Genomic DNA, 20,614 nt, shown 5'->3' on the forward strand with positions numbered 1-20,614 from the left:
CAAGCTAACTTGGCCCACTTACAACAAAATAAACTTTATTCAACTAATTGTGGCTATCTTAGTAAACTAGAAACATTATCTTTTATTTTTTTTCAGGAGTATTACAAGATTCTTCTCTATCGTTTATGTGTGGAGGCCATATAATATTCTTGCTACAACAACATTTTATTGAAATAATAGAAATGTGTCACAATAAAAAGAAACTGCGTTATACATCTAGCAACTTCTAATATAATGATATTAAAATTCACAGACCGAGAAGATTAGGAAAAATAACAAAATATAATACGACATTAAATACCACGAGAGACTCCAAATATATTCACAATATAATGAGCAAGAACATTTCTTTTTGAAGAAAAAACAAATCGGTTATAATAAAAAGCAACTACATTAAAGCAACTACTAACTTCTGATATACTAATATTAAGAGGATCACGATTGAAAAAAATATTGAAAATAAAATATAATATATCATAACATTAACTAGAAAAAAAATTAAAGGGCACCGGTAGGAAATAAAAACAAAAAGAGTCAGCGCGATGCATATGATGAAAAGGATTGTTGTTGGTCCATGTTTTTGGTTCCTATATTTATGTTTGGAATTCAGGGTGTTACAAATGATTGTCACAAACAACAACATTTGGCAATCCTATTACATGGAAGTAACAACAATGTAATACGTTCTTTGAAATGAATAACTTTGTAACGTTTGTTTTGTTTTGTCCATGGCTTGAATTGGTTTTCTCGCTCAACATTCTGCAAAAGAGAACAGACAGTCAAGAAAAACAACCAAGAAAAGTAAAAGAACAGAGCAATAAAATTGTGCTACTAAGCAGGCGTATGGTATGAACTAAATGCCAGTATTAATACTCTAAAACCATATTAGTGTAGCAAATGTAGGGATAACATACAGATATGCATATGGCTAGAGTGCGACAAAATGTGTGTAACAAAGATTAGAAATATTTCTTAATTTTAACTCCAGAAGAATTAAGCTATTCTGATTTGAAGTAGTTTGTGCAAGTAAATGCAAAATATATTCGGTCCTTAATAAGAGATAGAAGTGTGCTCATTAGCAGCAAGACACAACACACTTAATTTTTCGAACATTACACTTGCTACAGTTCATAGGAATAGTACAAAGTTACCTGCAGCCAGCAGAAAAGCCCTCGTAATAAAGCTAAGCGATTGTGGTAGCTTGTTTCTTTCATTTGTTCCGCGAGATCTAGAGTCACATAAAACATGCAAATCAGACAAGTCAGAAAATGGTAACTATTTTTCAAATGCTCCTATATTTCATTACTTTGGATGATACATAAGGAAGAGAAAACAACGAAAAGTGTCTATCACAATAGAAGTATGTGGATGATACATAAACGCATACTTGGGTAGGGACCAAATATGATTTGCCCATCCAAGAATTAGAGTAGTAGATTTTTGAGCCACTACGCGTCCGAAGTTCCCTCATCGATGGTTCACGAACAGTAGCCATTCCATATAACTTATCGTACTCTCGCGGGCAGAATGGTTTGCTTAGAGCTTTAATCAATCCTTGCTTGAAACTTGGTTCTTCCCTATGCATTATGTGTGGAGGCCATATAATACCAGCTGATTGCTGCAAGCAATGTTTTGCAAAAAAAAGATAAATGTGTCACAATGAAAGGAAATTATGTTATAACATCTTGTAACTTCTGACCAATTGACAAGGGTATGAAAAGTAAAACAAAATCTATATAAGATGAACTAGAAATGGGTGAAACACCTATAAAAAGTATATGGGAGAAACACAAAATATTCACATAGTCAAACAAATAGAAAAGAAATTAACCCTCCAACATTTGGTATAGATTCCACACAATAAGAAACATAGTGCAAAAAGAGTGGTATTACATGCAGAGTTAGTAAGAATGCTACACAAATATATTCCCTCTTTTTCAGGTTACAAGATGTTTTAAGTTTGGTCAAAGTCAAACTACTCTAAATATGACTAACTCTATAGAAAAATGTAGTAATATTTACAACACCAGGATAGTTTCATTAAATCTATAATTGAATAAATTTTCATAATATATTAGTATTGGGTTAACAATATTACTACTTTTTTCTACAAAATTAGTCAAACTTAGAATAGTTTGACTTTGACTAAAGTCAAAACATCTTATAACCTGAAATGGAGGGAGTACATGATAATATTTGTGACATTCAAACACAAATTAACCATCAACCTCATTTTCACCGTATAGAGATAACTACTCCCTCCATCCCAAAATATCACAACATGGTACTACATTTGACGAAACCTAGTAATACAAATGTATACCATATTCAATTGTTTTGAGAATAATGTTGTCCAATAAGTGTAGCCAGGTAGGGAAATGTTCAAGGCGTTGGTGTTGATTTGCTTGTGCCTAAGTCCATGACAATTCCAATTCTGCAACATGTTGTTGATAGGTGTTATGGATAAGACGAAGGTGTTGCTAAAGCATAGGTCGAAGGGGCTAGTGGGCATGTGGATGGTTGCACAAAGGATAACGATAGCGACTGTGATCACCCTCTAACGTCGTCGGGACTCTCCTGACTACGATGAGGATTGAACATTCCTGAAGATCTATGTTCCTTTATTACTTAATCCTTCAAGTTACGTTGATCGGGACACATATAGCCCATGCATAACTTAAGGGATAACCTAATAACCCTTGACAACTCTTGATGCGAAGCAAAGCTAAGAAACTAGATAACACTAACTCGCAACAAACTCAACTCCCAGTCGAGGAAGTCAACGCGCTGATGCTCGTCAGCGGTTGTCGCTTCCCGCGCCGACACTGGAGTGTTCATAACATGAGGTCGTGAGCAAGAAGAACAGGGGCAATCCATGCTAGCTTTGCTACTTGAGAGTTGATATCGATACAATAGTGCTCTACATTGCATATTATCGACGCAAGGCTTAGGGTGTGGGTTCTACTACTCTCATAACAAAAAACGTGTGATAACATAATATGAAGGAATAAAATGTGTGGAAAAGCAAAAGTGTGCAACCTGAAAACCATTCAAACAAAAGTGTTTGTGGAGATCAGATTAACCTCCTTCATGCAAGTGCTTTTCACTTTATTCACATATGTCCTTCCACCGCACTTCATATTTGATTGAATAATTTGATATGATGCCACAAATGAAAATGGGTTTCCACTTTTGTTTCTACTTTGGCAGAAAAGGTAGATATAAGAGTTTTTTTTTCTTATAGAGATCTCTAATCAGGAAAGTGTACTAACCCATGAAATTATGCTTACCGGCAACATGCCAGTATGATAATGTTGGTTTCCTTAGAGACAAGCAGGCATACAATTGGTGCCTCATGCGCAATAAAATGCAAAGACATGAGGGGTTATAATGGTTTTGGGGGTAGAAACAGAAAATACCTCTAGCATATATGTTATTTTTTAGCTTTGGGAATGAATATATATATTAAAAAAATATTGTTGCTTGAATTTCCCAAATATGGTCCAACAATGGATATTCGCTATGTATGCACCCACAAGTATGAATGTAAGTGGTTTAGCATCCAACCCACCTATAATCCATTTACAGGGGCCAATGCAACCCAATGCACCTAAGGACATTTAGGTCTATCTATGGATGGACCGACTTGCTTAACTACCCATAGTATACATTATCAAATAATGAAAAGGAGTGTATAGGAGGTGACATTTTTCATTCCTTAGGATATCTAATGGTTCTCAACTTCTCATCACTCCCACTATTTGCAATGAACTAGAATTGCACATTGTATAGAACTGCAATTCTAGCTTAGTAATGTAGAACTTAAGGCGACTGAGAAATTATAAACTTTACTTTCATGCATTGGACTTTATAAACATTACATAGCATTGCAATTCTAGACATAGTGTAACATCCTGTCCCAATAAGGATTTGGATTGTATGGCCCACAAGAGTTGTGTGCACATGTTTAATATCACATTTTTTATTTAGCAAGGGTGGAACCAACTTATAAGGTCTTGTCCCTCCAACCATATCACTCCCGGGTTAACCCTTTTACACGAAGCGATGACAAAAGTGTGAGTGAGGTCGTATGTGTAAGTGGGCCCCGCCCATTGGTTGGGTTGGGCTGTGTGGTTCTGGAGAGCGGGCTGTTGCACTTAGCATTGTGTAAATTTGGCAATCGGATAAGTTTAGTAGTGATCAAATGGCACCTCACATGCACTTTCTCACTGTTCCCACTTGGTTGCTGGTGGCGCAACATGATATCTTAGCCTCCATGGTATTGCTAGCACTGCTAGTCCTTCACCATTTGGCTAGGCGTTACCTGCCAATCCATCAGTGTAGACCTTTGCCATATCATCTGATGTGTTACTATATCCTAGCTGCTCATCTTACCGGTTTGACTCTTTGGCTGTCGCCAACAATGCGAGGTTCACCGCACCAAAACTACCGATGCATCACTCGTGCAACAACTTGCAAGATATCAACAATCATGTAGCCCTGGCTGTGATGCCTTTCTAGGAACACCAGCTTAATGTTGTGGACTTGGGGTTCATACTAGTGTGCAAATGGTGTGGTGGTAGAGGCAAGACTTTACCAACATTCAGCCATTGTCAATCACTCAATCAGCTTGGTGGAGATCATGGTTATCAATGGCTGAGATAGGCGATATCTGGCTTTAGATAGCGACATCCATTGATTGGATCCAGTGATTAGGCATGTCCTTTGTGGTAATTTTTTAGACATCCATTGATTGGATTTAGCGATTAGGCATGTCCTCTGTAGTATTTTTTTAGAGGTGAAAGCCCTGCATTGGGCCTTAAATGACATGTCCTTTGTGACATTCCCTTAAATCCTTACCATGGTGAATTAATACTTAACTTGAGAAGTGGGGAGAAAACTTTTATCTAAATTAATTAAATCAGGCGACAATAATGGATAGTAGCATTTCATGGAGGTTTTCCCACAAACACCTTTTGCTGGATGGATATCTTGTTTGCGTGAATGTTGCACTAGTGGTACAGGGAGTAGGGGTGGGCTCCCTATATTAGCCAACATTACAAATTATTTTTGTTGGCTTTTAGCGTTTTGTCTATAATGAGTGCTTACCACTTCATGATTTAATTGTTGTGTCCAACCTTAGCATGTGCAGAACCTGTCATATTCTCACTTCTCTCTTCTAGTAAAGAGTCATGAATCATTCTCTTCTTATAAAAAAAAGAATACAATGATTTTTTTTGGCTATTACTACATCCTTTAATTATTGGAGGATTTGCTTTCATTGCATTGCACGAATTTTCTGCATGCTAGAATACCATCATTGTACAAACCATTGCCATAGCATAATGGTACTTTGGCAATTCTGACTTAAGCAGGTATTTTGAGTATTAACGTACAAGGTGACTTGAGTAACAAGTTCTAACACTTCCTCGCATATTTTATGCCTATCAGGACCATGAGATCATGATCTAGCGGAATTCGTGTGTTAAATTATACCATATCTGTCTGGAACCAAGAAAATCATCTTTGCCCTTAATGGTTGCCCTCATGGCCGCTTATTTTTGTAGAAGGCACATAATAGATAGCGTGGGCAACCAATAATACGAGGTAAAAGAAGCTGTGGTGATTAGCTAAGATGCCAAATCTGTAAAGTATATCAAGGCCCATAGGGCCATATAGTCCATGAGGAATGATGGCTTGCGTCCTCTCCCCTTCCGTCAACCCACCTCCTCCTGGCGCCTCCCATTTGACCAACCTCACGCTAGCAACTGCTTTGGTCTCAGCAGCCACCTTTGTGCCTATGCCCTTCTAGTCGGCTTCGTGGTATCTTTAGGTATTAGTTTCTCCTTCTACTGAGTCCCCTGCCTCTAAACATTCGAGGTTATAGCCCAACATTGTGTGGAGACAAGCCGTTTCTTTCAAGAGTGCCCCAATCCCCACCGGCGATGGCGGTTCCTACAATTAAGCCCCCACCCGAAGCATCTTCAAAGTCACGTGAAGAGGCAGCATGATCAGAGGCTAGTGCAACGGGTTTGAGTCGTAGGGTTCCTAACACCAATGGCTGGCCTCGTGTTAAGGGCAAGCACCCTCATCGTTGCTGCCTTTCAGCTTGTTTGTGCCCTATTCTGGCTAATCTCAGAGGTAGGTGCTTCAAAGCTTCATTGTGAGGTGGACTGCCCTATGTCTACCCAAACCGATCTGGCATGCATGTATTTCAGTTGATTCAAGTTCAGAAGAAATAGGTGTGGATTAGCCTAGGTAAAACATGGTTCAATCCGCCTTGTCCATGGTTGATGCAGGCATTGATGTGCCAATTGATGGCCCTAAGGGAGGTCATGGGGCCCACAACTGCATTGGGTCCGCAAGCAGCAGTTTCCTAGCGGTGATGGAGAGGAGGAAGTTCGTGTCCCCCTCCTAGTTCTAGTGATGATCCTACTCCCTTTATGCAGACGGATGACTCCTTGCTGGTGAGCATAGTTAGCAGCAGTTTCAGCAGGCCTGCATGTGTCGTCAAGCGCTTGGCTGACATATCTCGCATTGTCAATTCCACAAAGTAAGCAACAAAATCTATAAACACATGTGGGATGAAAAGCAATCTTCGAAAAGCCACTGCCATCCATTCGAGAGAACATATCATGACTACAATAATTGTATCTCAAGCATAAAAAATTGCTTTTGGACACCGCCATCACTATTTTATTATTTTTGGAGAGAGAAAGAGCAACTCAGTGGACTAAAATGCCCCTAAGCCCATTATGTTCATGCTAAGATTGTTTAGTTGAACTTGGCCCATGCAAAGGCTCAAGAAGTCAAGGTCTAGTGGGAGCGGTCAGAACATACATATGCAATGACTTTCCATTCTACTTCCAGATTAGCTGGAAAATTGAATCCCCCACGGCGTATGTGTGCAACACAAAAAGACGAGGAAGTGGGCAGACATGCATCAATGGTGGTTGCAATGGCACTATGGCCAAGATGGTGAGTTCCTTGCCTTCAGCATGGATGTCTCGTCACATCACCTCATGTTTCTCCTCTAGTGGGGCTTCAATGCCCAAGAAAGGCTCAATATCGCTAACAACACATTTGATCGGTGGGCGGTGATGGAGGATTTTTTCACACCAAACTCATCCCGAGAGGATCATCTAGAGCAGGTGGAGCAAACAGTGGTGCCCCTGTGTGTGTGTGTTTTTATTAACGGGCACCAGGACAATGCGTTTCAGAGCACCTCTATGAGAAGGTGTTGGCACTATGCAGGATCCACATAGAATTCAACGATGTGGTTGAGCAAAGGTGATATGCACCATACAAGCATGGTAAGAGCCATCTCCTAGCAATGCTCAGATAGTTGAAGGGGAGATAAGACATGGTCGAGGTGTCAAGCAGGTGCACTATGCTAGCATGCATGTCTTGGCCGCTCTTCCACTGGACCTCATCTTCTCAAGCGCCGATGTTGGCTGGGTTTAATAGCACCAGCTCGGTATGGACTAGATAGGTTCAGGGGCATCTCAGTCTTTCCACATGCAATGTCTTCAAGCTAAAACAACGAAGCGGAGGTGTTCAGTAGCAGATTTTGTCATACTCAAAATATCGTCCTTTAGAATGGCCCCAAAATAACCGTGTGTTGTAGCATTTACTAAAGTGTAATGCGGATTCCTGAACATTGAGACTCAAAACCAACAAGTTAACTAAATTACATATCAAAATAATATTCAAAATGTACACTGTTATTTTTTTTTGCTGAGTTCCTTCAAATTCCAAATGGATGCCTTCTGACCACATGGGTCCTACCGACGCCACACTACTATAGCAAGGTCTGCCCGTACCTCACATTTCCACAGAAATGATAATATGAAAACAAATTTCTATCACTGATAAAGAGTTTTATATCATCAGACGGCCCATGAAAAATTGTATATTTCCTCCGTTTTATAATGTAAGTCATTCTAGCATTTCCCACATTCATATTGATGTTAATGAATCTTTATAAATATATATGTCTAGATTCATTAACTTTAATATGAATTTGGGGAATGGTAGAATATGTGGGGAATGGTAGAATGACTTCCATCGTGAAACGGAGGGAATATTATGCTATAACAGTGTCAATTCTTGTGAGTGTATAATGGTCTGCAACTCCATTAATGCATGGCATGCAGAATGGTCAAGGACATTGAGGAATAAAAAAAACAGATTATATGTCAATGACATCATCTCTTTCAACTGGAACGTGCAAATATGAGTTTTCTTCTTTACGCAAATGACCAAAATCGGCACGTCCAATTGCTCTCGGAGGATTTCTCTTGACAGTTAAACTAGCTCAAACATTCTTAATATATTAGGATGTCAGAAAACAATAGTATGTACACACAGCAATTCCCGTGTTCTAGATTAGGAAAAACATGGTATGCTCGATCTGGACGTACAAGCACTACTAGAAAAAAAAACATTTTTACAAACAGGCCAAAACGATTTTTCCAGACGGCTATCCACTCCGCCTGCATTTCAAGGCCTGCGAAGATACATGATTTTTGTAGGCGACATTTGCCCCGCCTGCAAAAATGATTTTCGCAGGCGGCATCTTCATCTTCGCAAGCCCTATATTCACCCGCCTATTAAAATGTTCTCAGCGAACAAAAAAAAGAAGCCACCACCCACCCCCCGCCGCTGCCGCACTTCCCCCTTTGGTCACGCCACTGCCATCGCCCATCCGCCAGATTTGGAAGGGCGTGGTCGAGGGAGAGGGAGGGTAGGGGAGCAGTACCACCGCCGCTGCCCGAGGGGGGTCGTGCCGCCACCTCCATGACGACGAAGAATACGACCACCATGACGGCGAGGAAGAAGACGCTCATCACCGGATCTGTCTCCGTCGCCGGATCTGCCGCCCCCTCGCGTCGCCATCGCCGGATCCATAGCCCCCTCGTCTCGCCGTTGCCGGATCCGCCGTTCCTAGCTGCCGAGGGAGAGTAGACCTGAGGGAGAGGAGAGTTAGGGGAGCCGCACCGCCCCCCTCCGGCCACGCCGCCGCCGATGCCGACGCCCTCCGTCCGCTCTGCCGCCGACGCCCCTTCCCTCCACCCGAGCCGCTGCCGACGCCCCTCCCCTCTGCCTATGCCGCCGCAGACGCACATTTCCTCCACCCGCGCCACCGCAGATGCACCTCCCCACCGCTCGAGCCGCCACCGACGCCACTCCTCCTCGGAGCCGCCACCGATGCCGCAGCTCGTTAGAGCCACCGCCGCCGCTGCCCCTACCCCAGCCACTCCTCTGAGCTTCGCGTGAGAGAGAGAAGGATGCATGAGAGAGAGAAGGATGGTGGAGAGGATATGGATAAGGTGGTGGAGAGAAATGAGTGGTAGAGGGGAAAGGAATGGGACGTGATCTGTATTAACTAAAAAAAATTGAAATTTCATGATGGAAAATAGTTTACTAGTTTTCAAGTGCAAGCTATTCCGCTATCTTGTTTACAAGGAATTGCATGGGCAAGTAAGGCAAAGTTTGATTACACATGCCCAAAGTAGATGACCAATGGTGAAAGGATATGTTTGGATAATGGGTTAGGAGAGGTGGGATTGGGAAATAGAAATGAATGGAGGGATAGAATGAAATGGAGTGAGAAGAATGGATGGCTAGAATTGAAACTTACGCTTTGAGGGGTGGGAAATCATATCCCAAACCTATTATCCAAACATAGCCAAAGTGTTTCTATCTTTAACAATGTTATAACAATTTCCATTTCTTTACAACTAGCGTGGATTCAGATATTATTTTTAGTCATCCTGTAGAAAACATTGAAGGGGGTTGCTAGTTGGCGCAGCTGCGCTAGCAACGGAAGTTGCGCACAGCCATGCCTGCTCTCCTAGCTGCTGGTTTTGCTTTTGCTTCATTCGACATCTGCCGCTTCTTGCACCAATGATTTAACTGTAACTTATAGTCTTCCTCAAACTTTGATCTTGAAAATAAAAAACCATTCTTTTCAATGATATGAAAACATTCATCTCAAAATCACAAAACTTTCAGTTCGAATCAGGAACTTTCATCTCAAAAATCACAAAAACTTGCGATAAAATGAATACTTTCATCGAAAAACCACAAAACTTTCAATTGAAAAATCCATAAAACTTTCATGTCAGTCAAAATTGCTCTTCTTCCTCAAGGTCGCCATCTTCCCGGTCACGACCGCAGCTATGACCATGTCGTTGGTGCCTGCTACTGCTACTCCTCTGCGACGCATGGCGGCAGCATCGATAGTGGAGTCCCCATAGCTATGGTTGAGGAGCTAGGGCACGCGGATGGAGAGGGGGATGGGGGAATGGAGGGCATCTGGGAACGTAGACAGCGACAGGGATGAGGATTGTGGCCGGAAGATCAATGGGCGACGATTAGCAGCTCTATCAAAGTTCTCGATCGGGAATGGAGGAAAGATAAGGGAATGAGTGAGCGAAGGAACAAGAAGAGAGAAATCGAACTCCTCTGCCTCCAGACTACTGGACTCTGTGCCGCGCCAAATAGGAATCCTAGACATTTACACCCTTCAGACGAGCTGAAAGAACTACAAAGCAGATTTGACATATCTACGACATTAGGCACCAATAACAACCACAAGTGACAGATGTCGATCCTTATTCTAATCGACAACAACATGAACAGGTAAAAGCAGCATGTGCAAGAAATTCTCACAGAAGTAGTATGAGGCTCGGTTTCATGGCGTTTGCTTGGGTTTGTCAAGCTAGTCGTCGTGCCCGGTTTCGGCAAAGCCAGCACAAGCTGCTCATCTTCTACTTCCATTCCGATCACCTGCACGCGCACACGGCATACACATCACACATGTTTCTCTTCCACATCTCACATCAGCCCTTTGAAACAAGCACAACCGGGGTCATGAGAACTAACCTTTCCAACACCTTTCCCCTTAACAAGAGGGGCAGCAGCCTCATTCTTCTCATCCATCTTTTCCTTGTCCACTACCTTTTTCATCTGCAACAACACTAATTTGTGTTAGAAACGCAGCAAAACTAACCAAAGAAAAAAAAAAGAGATTGGTGAAGTGGAACGATGTATTAACCTTTCGCTGAAACACGCCTCTGTCAAGCGGATTAGGCTCCGAAACAATCTTGGTAGACTCGTCGTCAGAGGAGGAGGAGATCACCACAACGTCCACCTCCTTCTCCTTCTCTTTCTCCTCCTCCATCACCGGATCCTCCCCTCTACTGCCACCACCAGCAGAAATGGCTTCGTCTCCTCCATACCTGACCACCTTGCCCTCGTACTCCAGCACAAAGTCCTCGTTCTCGTAGACAAGCACGTTCTCCAAGAACAAGCGGTAGTCATCTTCGATGTCGGCGCTGGCGTCGTACACGGTGGGCACCGTGTTCTCCTCGCGCTCCTTGCGTACGGCGTCCGGGGAGGACGCGGCGGCGGCGGCGGCGGCGGAGGAAGAGGCGGCGCGGGGATTCGGCTTCGGCATCGCTGGAGAAGATGGGGATCTTGGGGAGCGGGGGGATGCGTGCCAAGGAAGCGGTTGTCGTGTGTGTTGGCGGCGCGGGCGGGACGAAGAGACGCGTATGATTTCGACTAATATATCCTCCACGAGTTGGGCCACAAGATGGTTCCTTCTTTTTGAGACTTGAACAAAGGAGTTGAAATTCAATAGGCTGGACGGACTCTAGTGGGATCAGGTTGAGGAATAAGTTCACTATTGACCCCTCATCCTTGATGTCTGAGTTTTAAAAACGGAATCAGCGTGGGTCCCACCTGTCAATCTCAAACTTCCCTTTTTTTTTCTTCTTCTTTTTTTTCTTCCTCATCTATTCTTAGGTTCGCTCGCTACTACTACAAAATCAATTTTTTATGGCATCACCCATTTTTTTCTCTGTCAGTTATACGTTGAAACCGCCAACGAAAATATAACGGGGGATCGGTGGCTACGGACCACCAGCAAAAATGGATCTTCGCTGGTGGCCAGGTTAAGTGGGCCGCTAGCAAAAAATATAGCTATTTTCGCTAGCGGCCCATTTAAACAACCACCAGCGAAAATATCTCTATTTTTAATGGCGGGGTATAAGAACAGCCGCCGTAAAAAAGATCGTGGGGGCGTGGGGACTAAGTCCAAGTGGGAGGCCTTTTTTATAAAAAATGTTAGTGGGAGGATAAATATACCCCAGATCCATCTCTCCACCGCATCTCTCCCTCAACCTCTCTCTTAGATCCATTTCTCCTCTCCCCTCCACTCCCACCTCTCCCTCAATCGTGGTTGGCGGCGGCGGCAAGTGGAGCTGCGGCGGCGGATCAGGCGGCGGGGAGGCTCACGCGTGGCGATCCGGTGACGCGAAGGCACGTGGGTGGCATGGAGGCTCGCGGCGGTGGGCTGGCCGGCAGAAGTCAGGCGAGGCTACGGGAAGGCTCGCACGTGGAGGATCTGGCGGCGGGGAGGTACGGAGGCGTGGAGGCTCGCGCCGGCGGGCGAAACTGGGGGCGGGGAGGCTCGCGGCAGCAGGCGAGGCTGTGGGCGGGCTATGGAGCTCACGTCCAACCCGCTTTACCGTCAGTGGTAGCGCAGGGGAGGGGACTCGGCAGCGGCAAGGGGATCGATGGTGACGGCGCTTGGCGGCGGTGGATGGCACGTGGCAGGGCTCAGTGATGACGGTGCGTGGTGGCAGCAAGGGGCTCGGTAGCGATGGCGCACGGCTCTCTCCTCTCTGCGCCTCCGGCCTCCCACCTCCCTCCGCCTCTCTTCGGCTCGACGGCGACTGCACCGGTAGGATGACTTCGTGTCCGCCAGATCTAGTGCTGGTGCCCCTCGACGGTGGATGGCGACGAGATGCATGTTGTGAAAATCGATTTGCTTCACTGTAATGGATTTGTTGATGTTAATTTGTTGATGTGAATCTGTTGATTTGTTGAATTTGTTGATGTGAATCCGCTGATCTATTGATGAATATGTTAATGGGAATCTAGATGTTGATGAGTTTTTTTTTTCAAAATGATGTTGAGGTGTTTTTGTTTTGAAAATCATGATGAATATGTGGATTTTTTTTTTAAAAAATCTCTTCACTCACGGTTGACCTAAAGGTGCCGTCAGCAAAAGAAATCCATTTTTGCTGGCGGATTTCTTAGGACGACGCCTGCAAAATTCGATTTTCGCTGGCAGATTTCTTAATACGCCACCTGCGAAATTCAATTTTCACAAGCGGATAGGCCCGCTAGCCAAAATGACAATTTTCTCTGGTCTTTGGTTGCTGGTGGCTCGTCTTTCCGCTTGTAAAAATTGATTTTCCCCGTCAGGAAAAACCGATTTCCTAGTAGTGTGAACTCCACTTCTTTGTGCTACAATAGGAACCGGCACGAACGTTCCAGGCAGCAACCCCTGGAGCGCGATCGTGGAGGAGTCCTTGGCTTTGGCGAGCACGGAGAGGGCTGAACTGCTGTGAAGAACAAACGCAAAAACTAGAGAAACAAATCACACACGCCGGCTGAACTGGTGTGATGAACAAATGCAAGAACTTCCAGAAAATATTTTCAGATGAGAACTCACGAACTGCACATATATAGCTCAATTAAAATCCACATATGAAGTGAAAAAAATGGTGTTTCTGATTTAGTCCGACACGGTAAGCGTACCGTCGTCACGCTGTAGGGGGTTGAGCACCTTGGCCCGCTCCTCGACGGGGACGCGTCGGGGAGTCCCATGATCCGCTTCACGCAATCCCTCCCTGCCACCGCTGTCACCTGCATCCTCCTCCTTGCCACCCGTATCGACAACCTGTTGCGGCGCGAGCTGCCCGCTGTGGACGTTCCCGTTGCTGTCAGAGGCGAGAGCGCCTGCAGTATCCCCGCATCGTGGTCGACTGGTCGTCGTCGTCCCGTGCCGCCGGCGCTGTGCAGTAGCACGTAAAAGGACTGGCCGTAGGTCGAGGGGCTAGACGGAGGACGTGAAAGGAAAGGACTGCAGCGGTTTTAGAGGATGGTTTTTCTGATGTGACGCTGACATGATAATGTTGACCTAGTCTTTCATCCAACGTGGCATTAAAATTAAAAAAAACTATGATTCACACATAAAATAAATTATGGGGCCCACATGTCATCCTCCCTCTCTCTCTTCTTCCTCCATCTCTCTCCCTTCTCTCCTTCTTTCTCGTGGCGCAATCGGCGAGCAGGGGGGAGATGGAGCGGTGGCGGTGGCGGGTGATGGCCGGAGCAGCAGCGGCGGTGGCGGGCGAGGGCCGGAGCGGCGTCGGCCAAGCAGAAGGCGGTGCTCAACCACAGTCCACAGTCACACGCTCGCGCGGCATGACGGCGACCTCGCGGCCGATGAGGTCTGTCGCCGCCGCGTTTGTCCTAACCACTTCTCCAGCGCTCAACCATCTCTCCTTCCCCTTCGCCCACCATCACTGCCATAGTGTAGTTCCTCGGTGGAGGCCTGCGCGGTGCCGTGCGAAGCCGGCGGTGGAGGACGTGGTAGACGACGAGAAGGAGAAGGAGACCTGGCGGCGGGAGGACAAGCCTGAGGGGAAGGATGGAGGAGAGGAGGTGCTCGGGCGCGGGTGGTTCATGGTTGATGAGATTGGCATGGACATCCTCACCATCGCCTTGCCTGCTGTGCTCGCCCTCGCCACCGACCCCATCACGGCGCTCATCAGCACCTCCTTCGTTGGTCATGTCGGTAAGGACCTTAATTTCTTCCTCACTACTTGTAATTGTCCCTTCATTCTATAGAAATCTACATTTACGGCACAAGAAGAATTATATCCCCTTTTGGAGTGAGCTGAATTTCTTGCGTCGGTTCTTGACAATGAAATATGGAAAATTATTCTTTCTATGAAATTACGAGAAATACAGAGGGGTCTTCCGGCTAGCTTCATAAGGTGGTGGACTAGACGACCTGGGTTTGAAGTCTCATTTCTTCTAATTATTTGATATTAGGTCATTCCCTAATATTCGCGTCTTTTTTGTTCTTTCTATGAAATTACATGCTATGATGCCCCAGTCCTCGATAATCTCCCGCAACAGCTCGGCCCTCAACCCCTCGTCTGCCTCCTTCGCCGGTGCTCAGACGAAGAGTCCGCCTCCTTCGCCGGTGCTTAGACGAAGAGAAGGGGGAGATAAAGAGAACAGAGAGAGACCGAGAGAAGAGAGAGAGGGAGGAGGAAGAAGGAAAAGAGATAGAGAATGATATGTGGGCCCCACATGGGTCCCACAATTATTATTTTTGAATGATAAATGGGTCCCACATATTATTTTAATTCTATTACCACATAAGTACCACGTCAACATCATGTTGGATGAAGACCAGGTCAACACCGCCACGTATACGCCACATCAGCAAAACCGTCCTCCAAAACCACCCAGGGAGTCAAATTGCACCGGTTTTAATAGTTCGGGAGACATCCTATACAGTTTTACGGTTGAGGGTCACGGATTAGATTCGGATCACTTTTAAGGGAGTCAAATTGAACTTATTCCTATATATATCCGGCAACTTTTCCATTACCAGGCTTGAAAAACAAGCCCAATATTTTACCATGTGAGTTTGTTTTGAATAAAATTTTAGTGAGGTTATGGATTTAACGATGGCTCATCTGTTTGACTGTTTGAGGACATATTCACGGATGCATGCATATAGTGTGCATGTGAGTCCTCCGGCTCATCCCTGCATTTTGGAAAAAAGAAAATATCATTGCAATCTCTTTATAAGAAAGCTCACAAACATGATTCACTCAAAACTCAATTTGGTGAGGCCCCCAATCTATAGTGCATATGTATTTTCCATGTATTGGACAAAAGAAAGACCAATGTAATCCATGACAACCAACAAACAAGGTTGGGTCAATCTCAATTTGAATCACTTAAATTACAAGCAAATATGAGTAACGGAATAAAGCCAATGTATATTGCCATATTATCCAAAGTTGAAGCCAATAAACAAACACGAGATGATGGCTCCCGGTCGGGCGCCCGATCCGGAGGGGGAAAAATCGGGCGCTAACGTCAGCATGACATCAGCGCTCGATTTACGTGCAAAATTACTTTCAATTAATTTATCTCTTAAATTACTTATCCAAATCATGATCCGATTATACCATTAAATTCGTTGCAACTAAATCTTCAAAACAAGACCACACATGGATATATTCCGATGAAAAAAAATTAACTTATTATTAAATTATTTTTAAATATTGCACGATATTCCACCAGGTATATCGGAATTGTTTCACTAAGTAGATCGAAAATGTTTCACTCGTTTAAATCGGGTGTTGTTTCACCCTATATTAAAACAATGTTTCAGCAAATAACGAAAGAATATTTCAGTTCACTGCAACATTATATCTATACATAGTGAAACATTGTGAGTACATTATGTGAAACATTTTTCGGTGGAACAAAAAATAAACCAAATTCCCTTAATAGGGGGTTTCCAAAATATGTGGGTTTTTTATTGCAATGGAATATTTCGTTCATTGCAACATTAGATCTATATATAGTGAAACATTGTGAGTACACTAGGTAAAACATTTTTGATGGAACAACAAATAAACTAAATTCCCTTAATAGAGAGTTTCCAAAATATGTGGGTTTTTTTTGCAAAAAAATATTTTAATTCACTGCAACATTAGATTTATAAATAATGAAACATTGTAAATATACTAGATGAAATATCTTTTGTGTAAAAAGGAAGGGAGAAGTAGGTAGGTCTAGCAGATGCGCACGTGGGGGTAGGGGTGCGCGGGGGGAGCGTCTGATCCGGCTCCCCCGCACCGGTCGCCCTGAGTAGAGCATTTTCACAATAAACAAGGCTTGCTCAAGATCAATTTGGTGAGGCTCAATGGCTAAAGGAATGTGACAGAAAAAACCCACTATATTGGTTCGAGAAAGATGCCATATATTATTTGTTTTCTGATATATGAATGCATATGGTTAAGACGACTTTGAACTTGACAAAACCGGTTAAAACTTTGGAGAAATTTGTGAATGTAAAAACGAATCCATGAACAACTATTTTAAATTGGAATTTCAGGTATATTAAACTTGTTCTTTCAATATTGAGATATTCCCCAAACCCACCACTCCACCAGCCAAACGTGCCAGCAATTGTTAACAATTTACGGAAATGCACATTTGCAAACAGGGGTGCGCCCCAACACACAAAGAAGAGAGATGGAAACAATTGTATGAATCTATTTGATCTTCCATAGACAAACAATTTCGGTAGCAAAATGGCACTTTCATGACAGAAGAAACACAACGGGATATACCGATAACAGAACTGATAAAGACATACTTAGGTATCCTACATACTAGGTTCTGTTAAGTCCCCAATTCACAATTTCTATGGAGTATCAAGAGGAAAATTGAGACATGTACTTTGTAAAGTATGCAAACATAAGGAGCACAAATAGCTTCCCCTACTACAGTTGCTGGTTTCAGTTTGTCTTGGTCTTCCCGGCCCTCCTCTTGGAATGTCTTCTAGGAATAGAGTTCTTCATTCCCAAGAAGAAAAGCAGGGCACCAAAAAGTGCCAAATTCTGAATAGACAAGAAAAATATGCGGGGATTGTAACAATTAACAAGAACGGCTGAATTATTTTGAAATAAAAACTTTAGTAAGTAAGGTGGTGGGCTAACAAACCTGTGAGAACTTGACGAAAAGCTGAACAAATTGTGAAGACTCCATTTCATAGTTGTAGAAGTCATACACAACAGGTGTTATAAATGCTAAGTACAGGAGCTGCACAAATGAGCAAGATATTCAGTATTCCAATCTCCTATAAAGAATGTGAAGAATAGTTAGAAAGGGAAAGAAATACTATGGGGTTACACTAGACAAAGCACACATTTACACAATAATTTTAACCCAGGATCCTTAAAATAATTAGATCCATAGTATTGCTGTGATATATATAGATCTGAATTACATATATTTCGAATGGGTTAATGTTTTTCATGGGATTACAGAACATTTGTTTACTTCCAGAGTAAAAAAACATGAAGGCCTTTGGACTATGGTGAATCACATGTCAAACTCCAAACTCCAAAGTGCATCACATATGCACCAGTCAGGCGAAATATACTACACTGACAATGATATGCACACTGAGCTCTTAGGAAAATAGTGTTAGTTTTCCATTTCCAGATGCTATCACTTTACAAGGACAAAATCTCATTAAAATGTATCAAAATGCTCTGCCAAAGCAGAAATAAAGCTAAAATTGCCAATTTATATGGTAAAACAATAAGAACTACATATATCATACAATAGTAAATACACATAATATTTTACTTTGGGTAGGCATGGTGCAGGAATGCATAAAGAAAACACATTAGGTGGTGCTGTGCCTGCAGGAGATTACCCACCAGTAGGAATGCTCCAAATGAGCTGCTGATGATGAACAGAAGACCACCAAAGCCTTTAAGAAACATGGTAGCAGCAATGACAGTCTTTATCTGTAGAAAAAGAGGTAGAATGGTATAAGTAAATGAAACAATATTAGGTAGAATGGGGCAGCCAAATCAAATAAATATTCATACATCAATATGTGGCACTGCCATTCCTAAGCTCTTGGACACTTGCTGCATAAATAGATTGAATTTTGGCTTCAAGGCCTTTGCTGCTGGTCCACCATCAGTCCCAAATTCACTAAACCTGCAGGTATGAACAATTGTATTCAAGATTCTCAGCAGTATAAAAGATGCATGGAAAGAAGAAAAATAATTATGTAACCACTAAAAAGAGTTTCAGAAGTACTTTTTACAACCAACTCAAAAACAGGGGAGGCTACCAAAGGACTTGTATTGCCAATTCCTGCGCTAAATTCTGAGTCACAAGCCTCAGAAGAACTAATACTTGTAAGCGTTGGGCGTTGGCTAAATAAGAGGGAGTTTTTTTTGGAGAACAATTGAGGGGGGTTGACAAGAGAAGTATGACTGTCCTTTTTGCCACGGAGACAAGTAGAGCAAACATATATGAAGTAACAAATCCTACTTATGATAACAAAATTTATCTTAACCTTCAGAAAACTTGTATTAGTACTTGAAAGCAGATTCAAGCATATACATTCAATGGTTCAAATAATGTGGAAAAAAATAGTGATATCTACTGTAACGTCACTGTAACAAGTAGAAAGGTTTCGGCAAGCTATGGAGCAAAGGGGACAAAAAAGCATGCACACAATACTAACTAATGAAAAAGAGAGGAAAAATTCAACAGAAGTTTTGGTTACCCTTGTTCATTGAAATGGTGTTGATCCACATAACCTTAAATAAGAAAAATAAAAGTTACATATTGGACAAAGTCGATTATTACTCACAAGTCACAACATTGGCAAACATGACCACAACAATGTCCTATACTAAAAAAGTTATGTGCTATTCATTAATCCATGCAGCTCATACTGGTTATGCATCAAAGCCACCAATTATATACAGCAATAACTGGGAAGACATTTGTTCCTTACATATGGCATTGTACCAGTAGACAGTTTACAGAACCCTGACCAATGTAACTCATAAGCTACCACGAAAATCAGTTACACTAAGTGATCTCTAAATCGCTGCTTCTCCGGTGAACCATATTTATACCCTGAGATAATAAAAAGGTCAGGCTGGCACTCACTTCCCAACCTAAAAGATCACCAAATGTAAGATGTTCAAAACAGTTCATGTTAACTCAGCATTGTGACCAGTCATAAACTTGGAATTGGTTGGGAGAGAGCTTCACCACTAGCGGCACAAACTGTCGGAAACTCGCCTCATGCCACACCTAAGTTATCAGACGAAGATGGAATTGGTAATCGGTTGGGAGTACGGGTCAGTCTACCAATATCACAGTGCTGCTGCTGCTGCTAGCACCACAATCTCGGCCAACCCAAACAGATATCAAATCAGCTCATAATGTGGACGTCACATACCCAACTGATGAGCACAGATGATGAACACACTGGAGTATTTGGACCATATGGGATCAGAGGAACTGCAAACTAGTGTTCCAAACTGTCAAACATACTACTGTATTTGCATCCGAAAGAAAGAACATGCATGCTCCCACTGATGATGCATATGCGCATCATCATGCAGGGATTCAAGATTCACGCCGCGTGCGATCTGATCCCCAATCCCCCCTCTCCTTTTGCAGTGGAATGGAATCCCATGCCTCTACTCGCACGACGATATGCCGCTAATCAACAACACCTACCCACTCTCTCAGATCTGTCACATCAAAGATCCAAGAACGCACGGATCTTGCCTCGAAAGACTTCTTCAATCCTACCAACCAATCCAAACGAAACGGGCAAGACCTAATACTACTAGAAATCAGCGAGGAACAAAAAGAAGCCGGTCAGCCAGCGACAAGGAGGGAGAGAGATCTGATGGTGCGGCGCGTGCTTACTCTTGGTAGGCGGAGAGGAGGAAGATGGAGGCGAAGAGCACCCTCCCGACGAACGAGATGAATCCCATCCTCCTCCTGCTCCTGCTGCTGCTGCTACTCCTCCTCGAGCCGCCCTCCTCGCCCTCTCTGACGGCGGCGGCGGCGGCGACAAGCACCGGCGGTGGGGTTGGGAGGAGGGGGGAAGGGGAGAGGGAGAGGTGGGTTTGTGTGGCGTCTTCTTCCACAGCTGGTCAGT

General features: G+C 43.4%; 2 protein-coding genes across 2 annotated transcripts; both read right to left on the reverse strand.

Annotated features, from left to right (window-relative positions):
• Window positions 1-534: 534 nt before the first annotated feature.
• On the reverse strand, window positions 535-13,686 carry LOC127770209 (uncharacterized). The gene is made up of 8 exons (XM_052295876.1): window positions 13,646-13,686; window positions 13,347-13,421; window positions 11,063-11,483; window positions 10,869-10,974; window positions 1,399-1,611; window positions 1,152-1,240; window positions 684-759; window positions 535-587 (listed from the first exon to the last, which is right to left on the reverse strand). Exons 1-8 carry the CDS (start codon window positions 13,684-13,686, stop codon window positions 535-537), a joined length of 1,074 nt encoding a protein of 357 aa, XP_052151836.1.
• A 3,464-nt stretch (window positions 13,687-17,150) lies between these two features.
• Window positions 17,151-20,614, reverse strand: LOC127772334 (uncharacterized). The gene is made up of 5 exons (XM_052298364.1): window positions 20,380-20,614; window positions 18,522-18,636; window positions 18,348-18,437; window positions 17,623-17,721; window positions 17,151-17,519 (listed from the first exon to the last, which is right to left on the reverse strand). The coding sequence occupies exons 1-5, from the start codon at window positions 20,445-20,447 to the stop codon at window positions 17,418-17,420; spliced, it is 474 nt and encodes a 157-aa protein (XP_052154324.1). The 5' UTR covers window positions 20,448-20,614; the 3' UTR covers window positions 17,151-17,417.

This window comes from Oryza glaberrima, chromosome 4, assembly GCF_000147395.1.
Source record: "Oryza glaberrima chromosome 4, OglaRS2, whole genome shotgun sequence".
Classification (NCBI taxonomy): Eukaryota; Viridiplantae; Streptophyta; class Magnoliopsida; order Poales; family Poaceae; genus Oryza; species Oryza glaberrima.

Coding starts and splice junctions, on each gene's coding strand:
- LOC127770209 (XM_052295876.1), bottom strand. CDS start 13,686: ATGGGACTCCCCGACGCGTCCCCGTCGAGGAGCGGGCCAAG. Junction 13,422..13,645: donor CCGTCGAGGAGCGGGCCAAG/GTGCTCAACCCC, acceptor TGTTCTTCACAG/CAGTTCAGCCCTCTCCGTGC. Junction 11,484..13,346: donor CAGGGGTTGCTGCCTGGAAC/GTTCGTGCCGGT, acceptor CCGCTCCCCAAG/ATCCCCATCTTCTCCAGCGA.
- LOC127772334 (XM_052298364.1), bottom strand. CDS start 20,447: ATGGGATTCATCTCGTTCGTCGGGAGGGTGCTCTTCGCCTCCATCTTC. Junction 18,637..20,379: donor CTCCTCTCCGCCTACCAAGA/GTAAGCACGCGC, acceptor TCATACCTGCAG/GTTTAGTGAATTTGGGACTG. Junction 17,722..18,347: donor CATTTGGAGCATTCCTACTG/GTGGGTAATCTC, acceptor TCATTTGTGCAG/CTCCTGTACTTAGCATTTAT.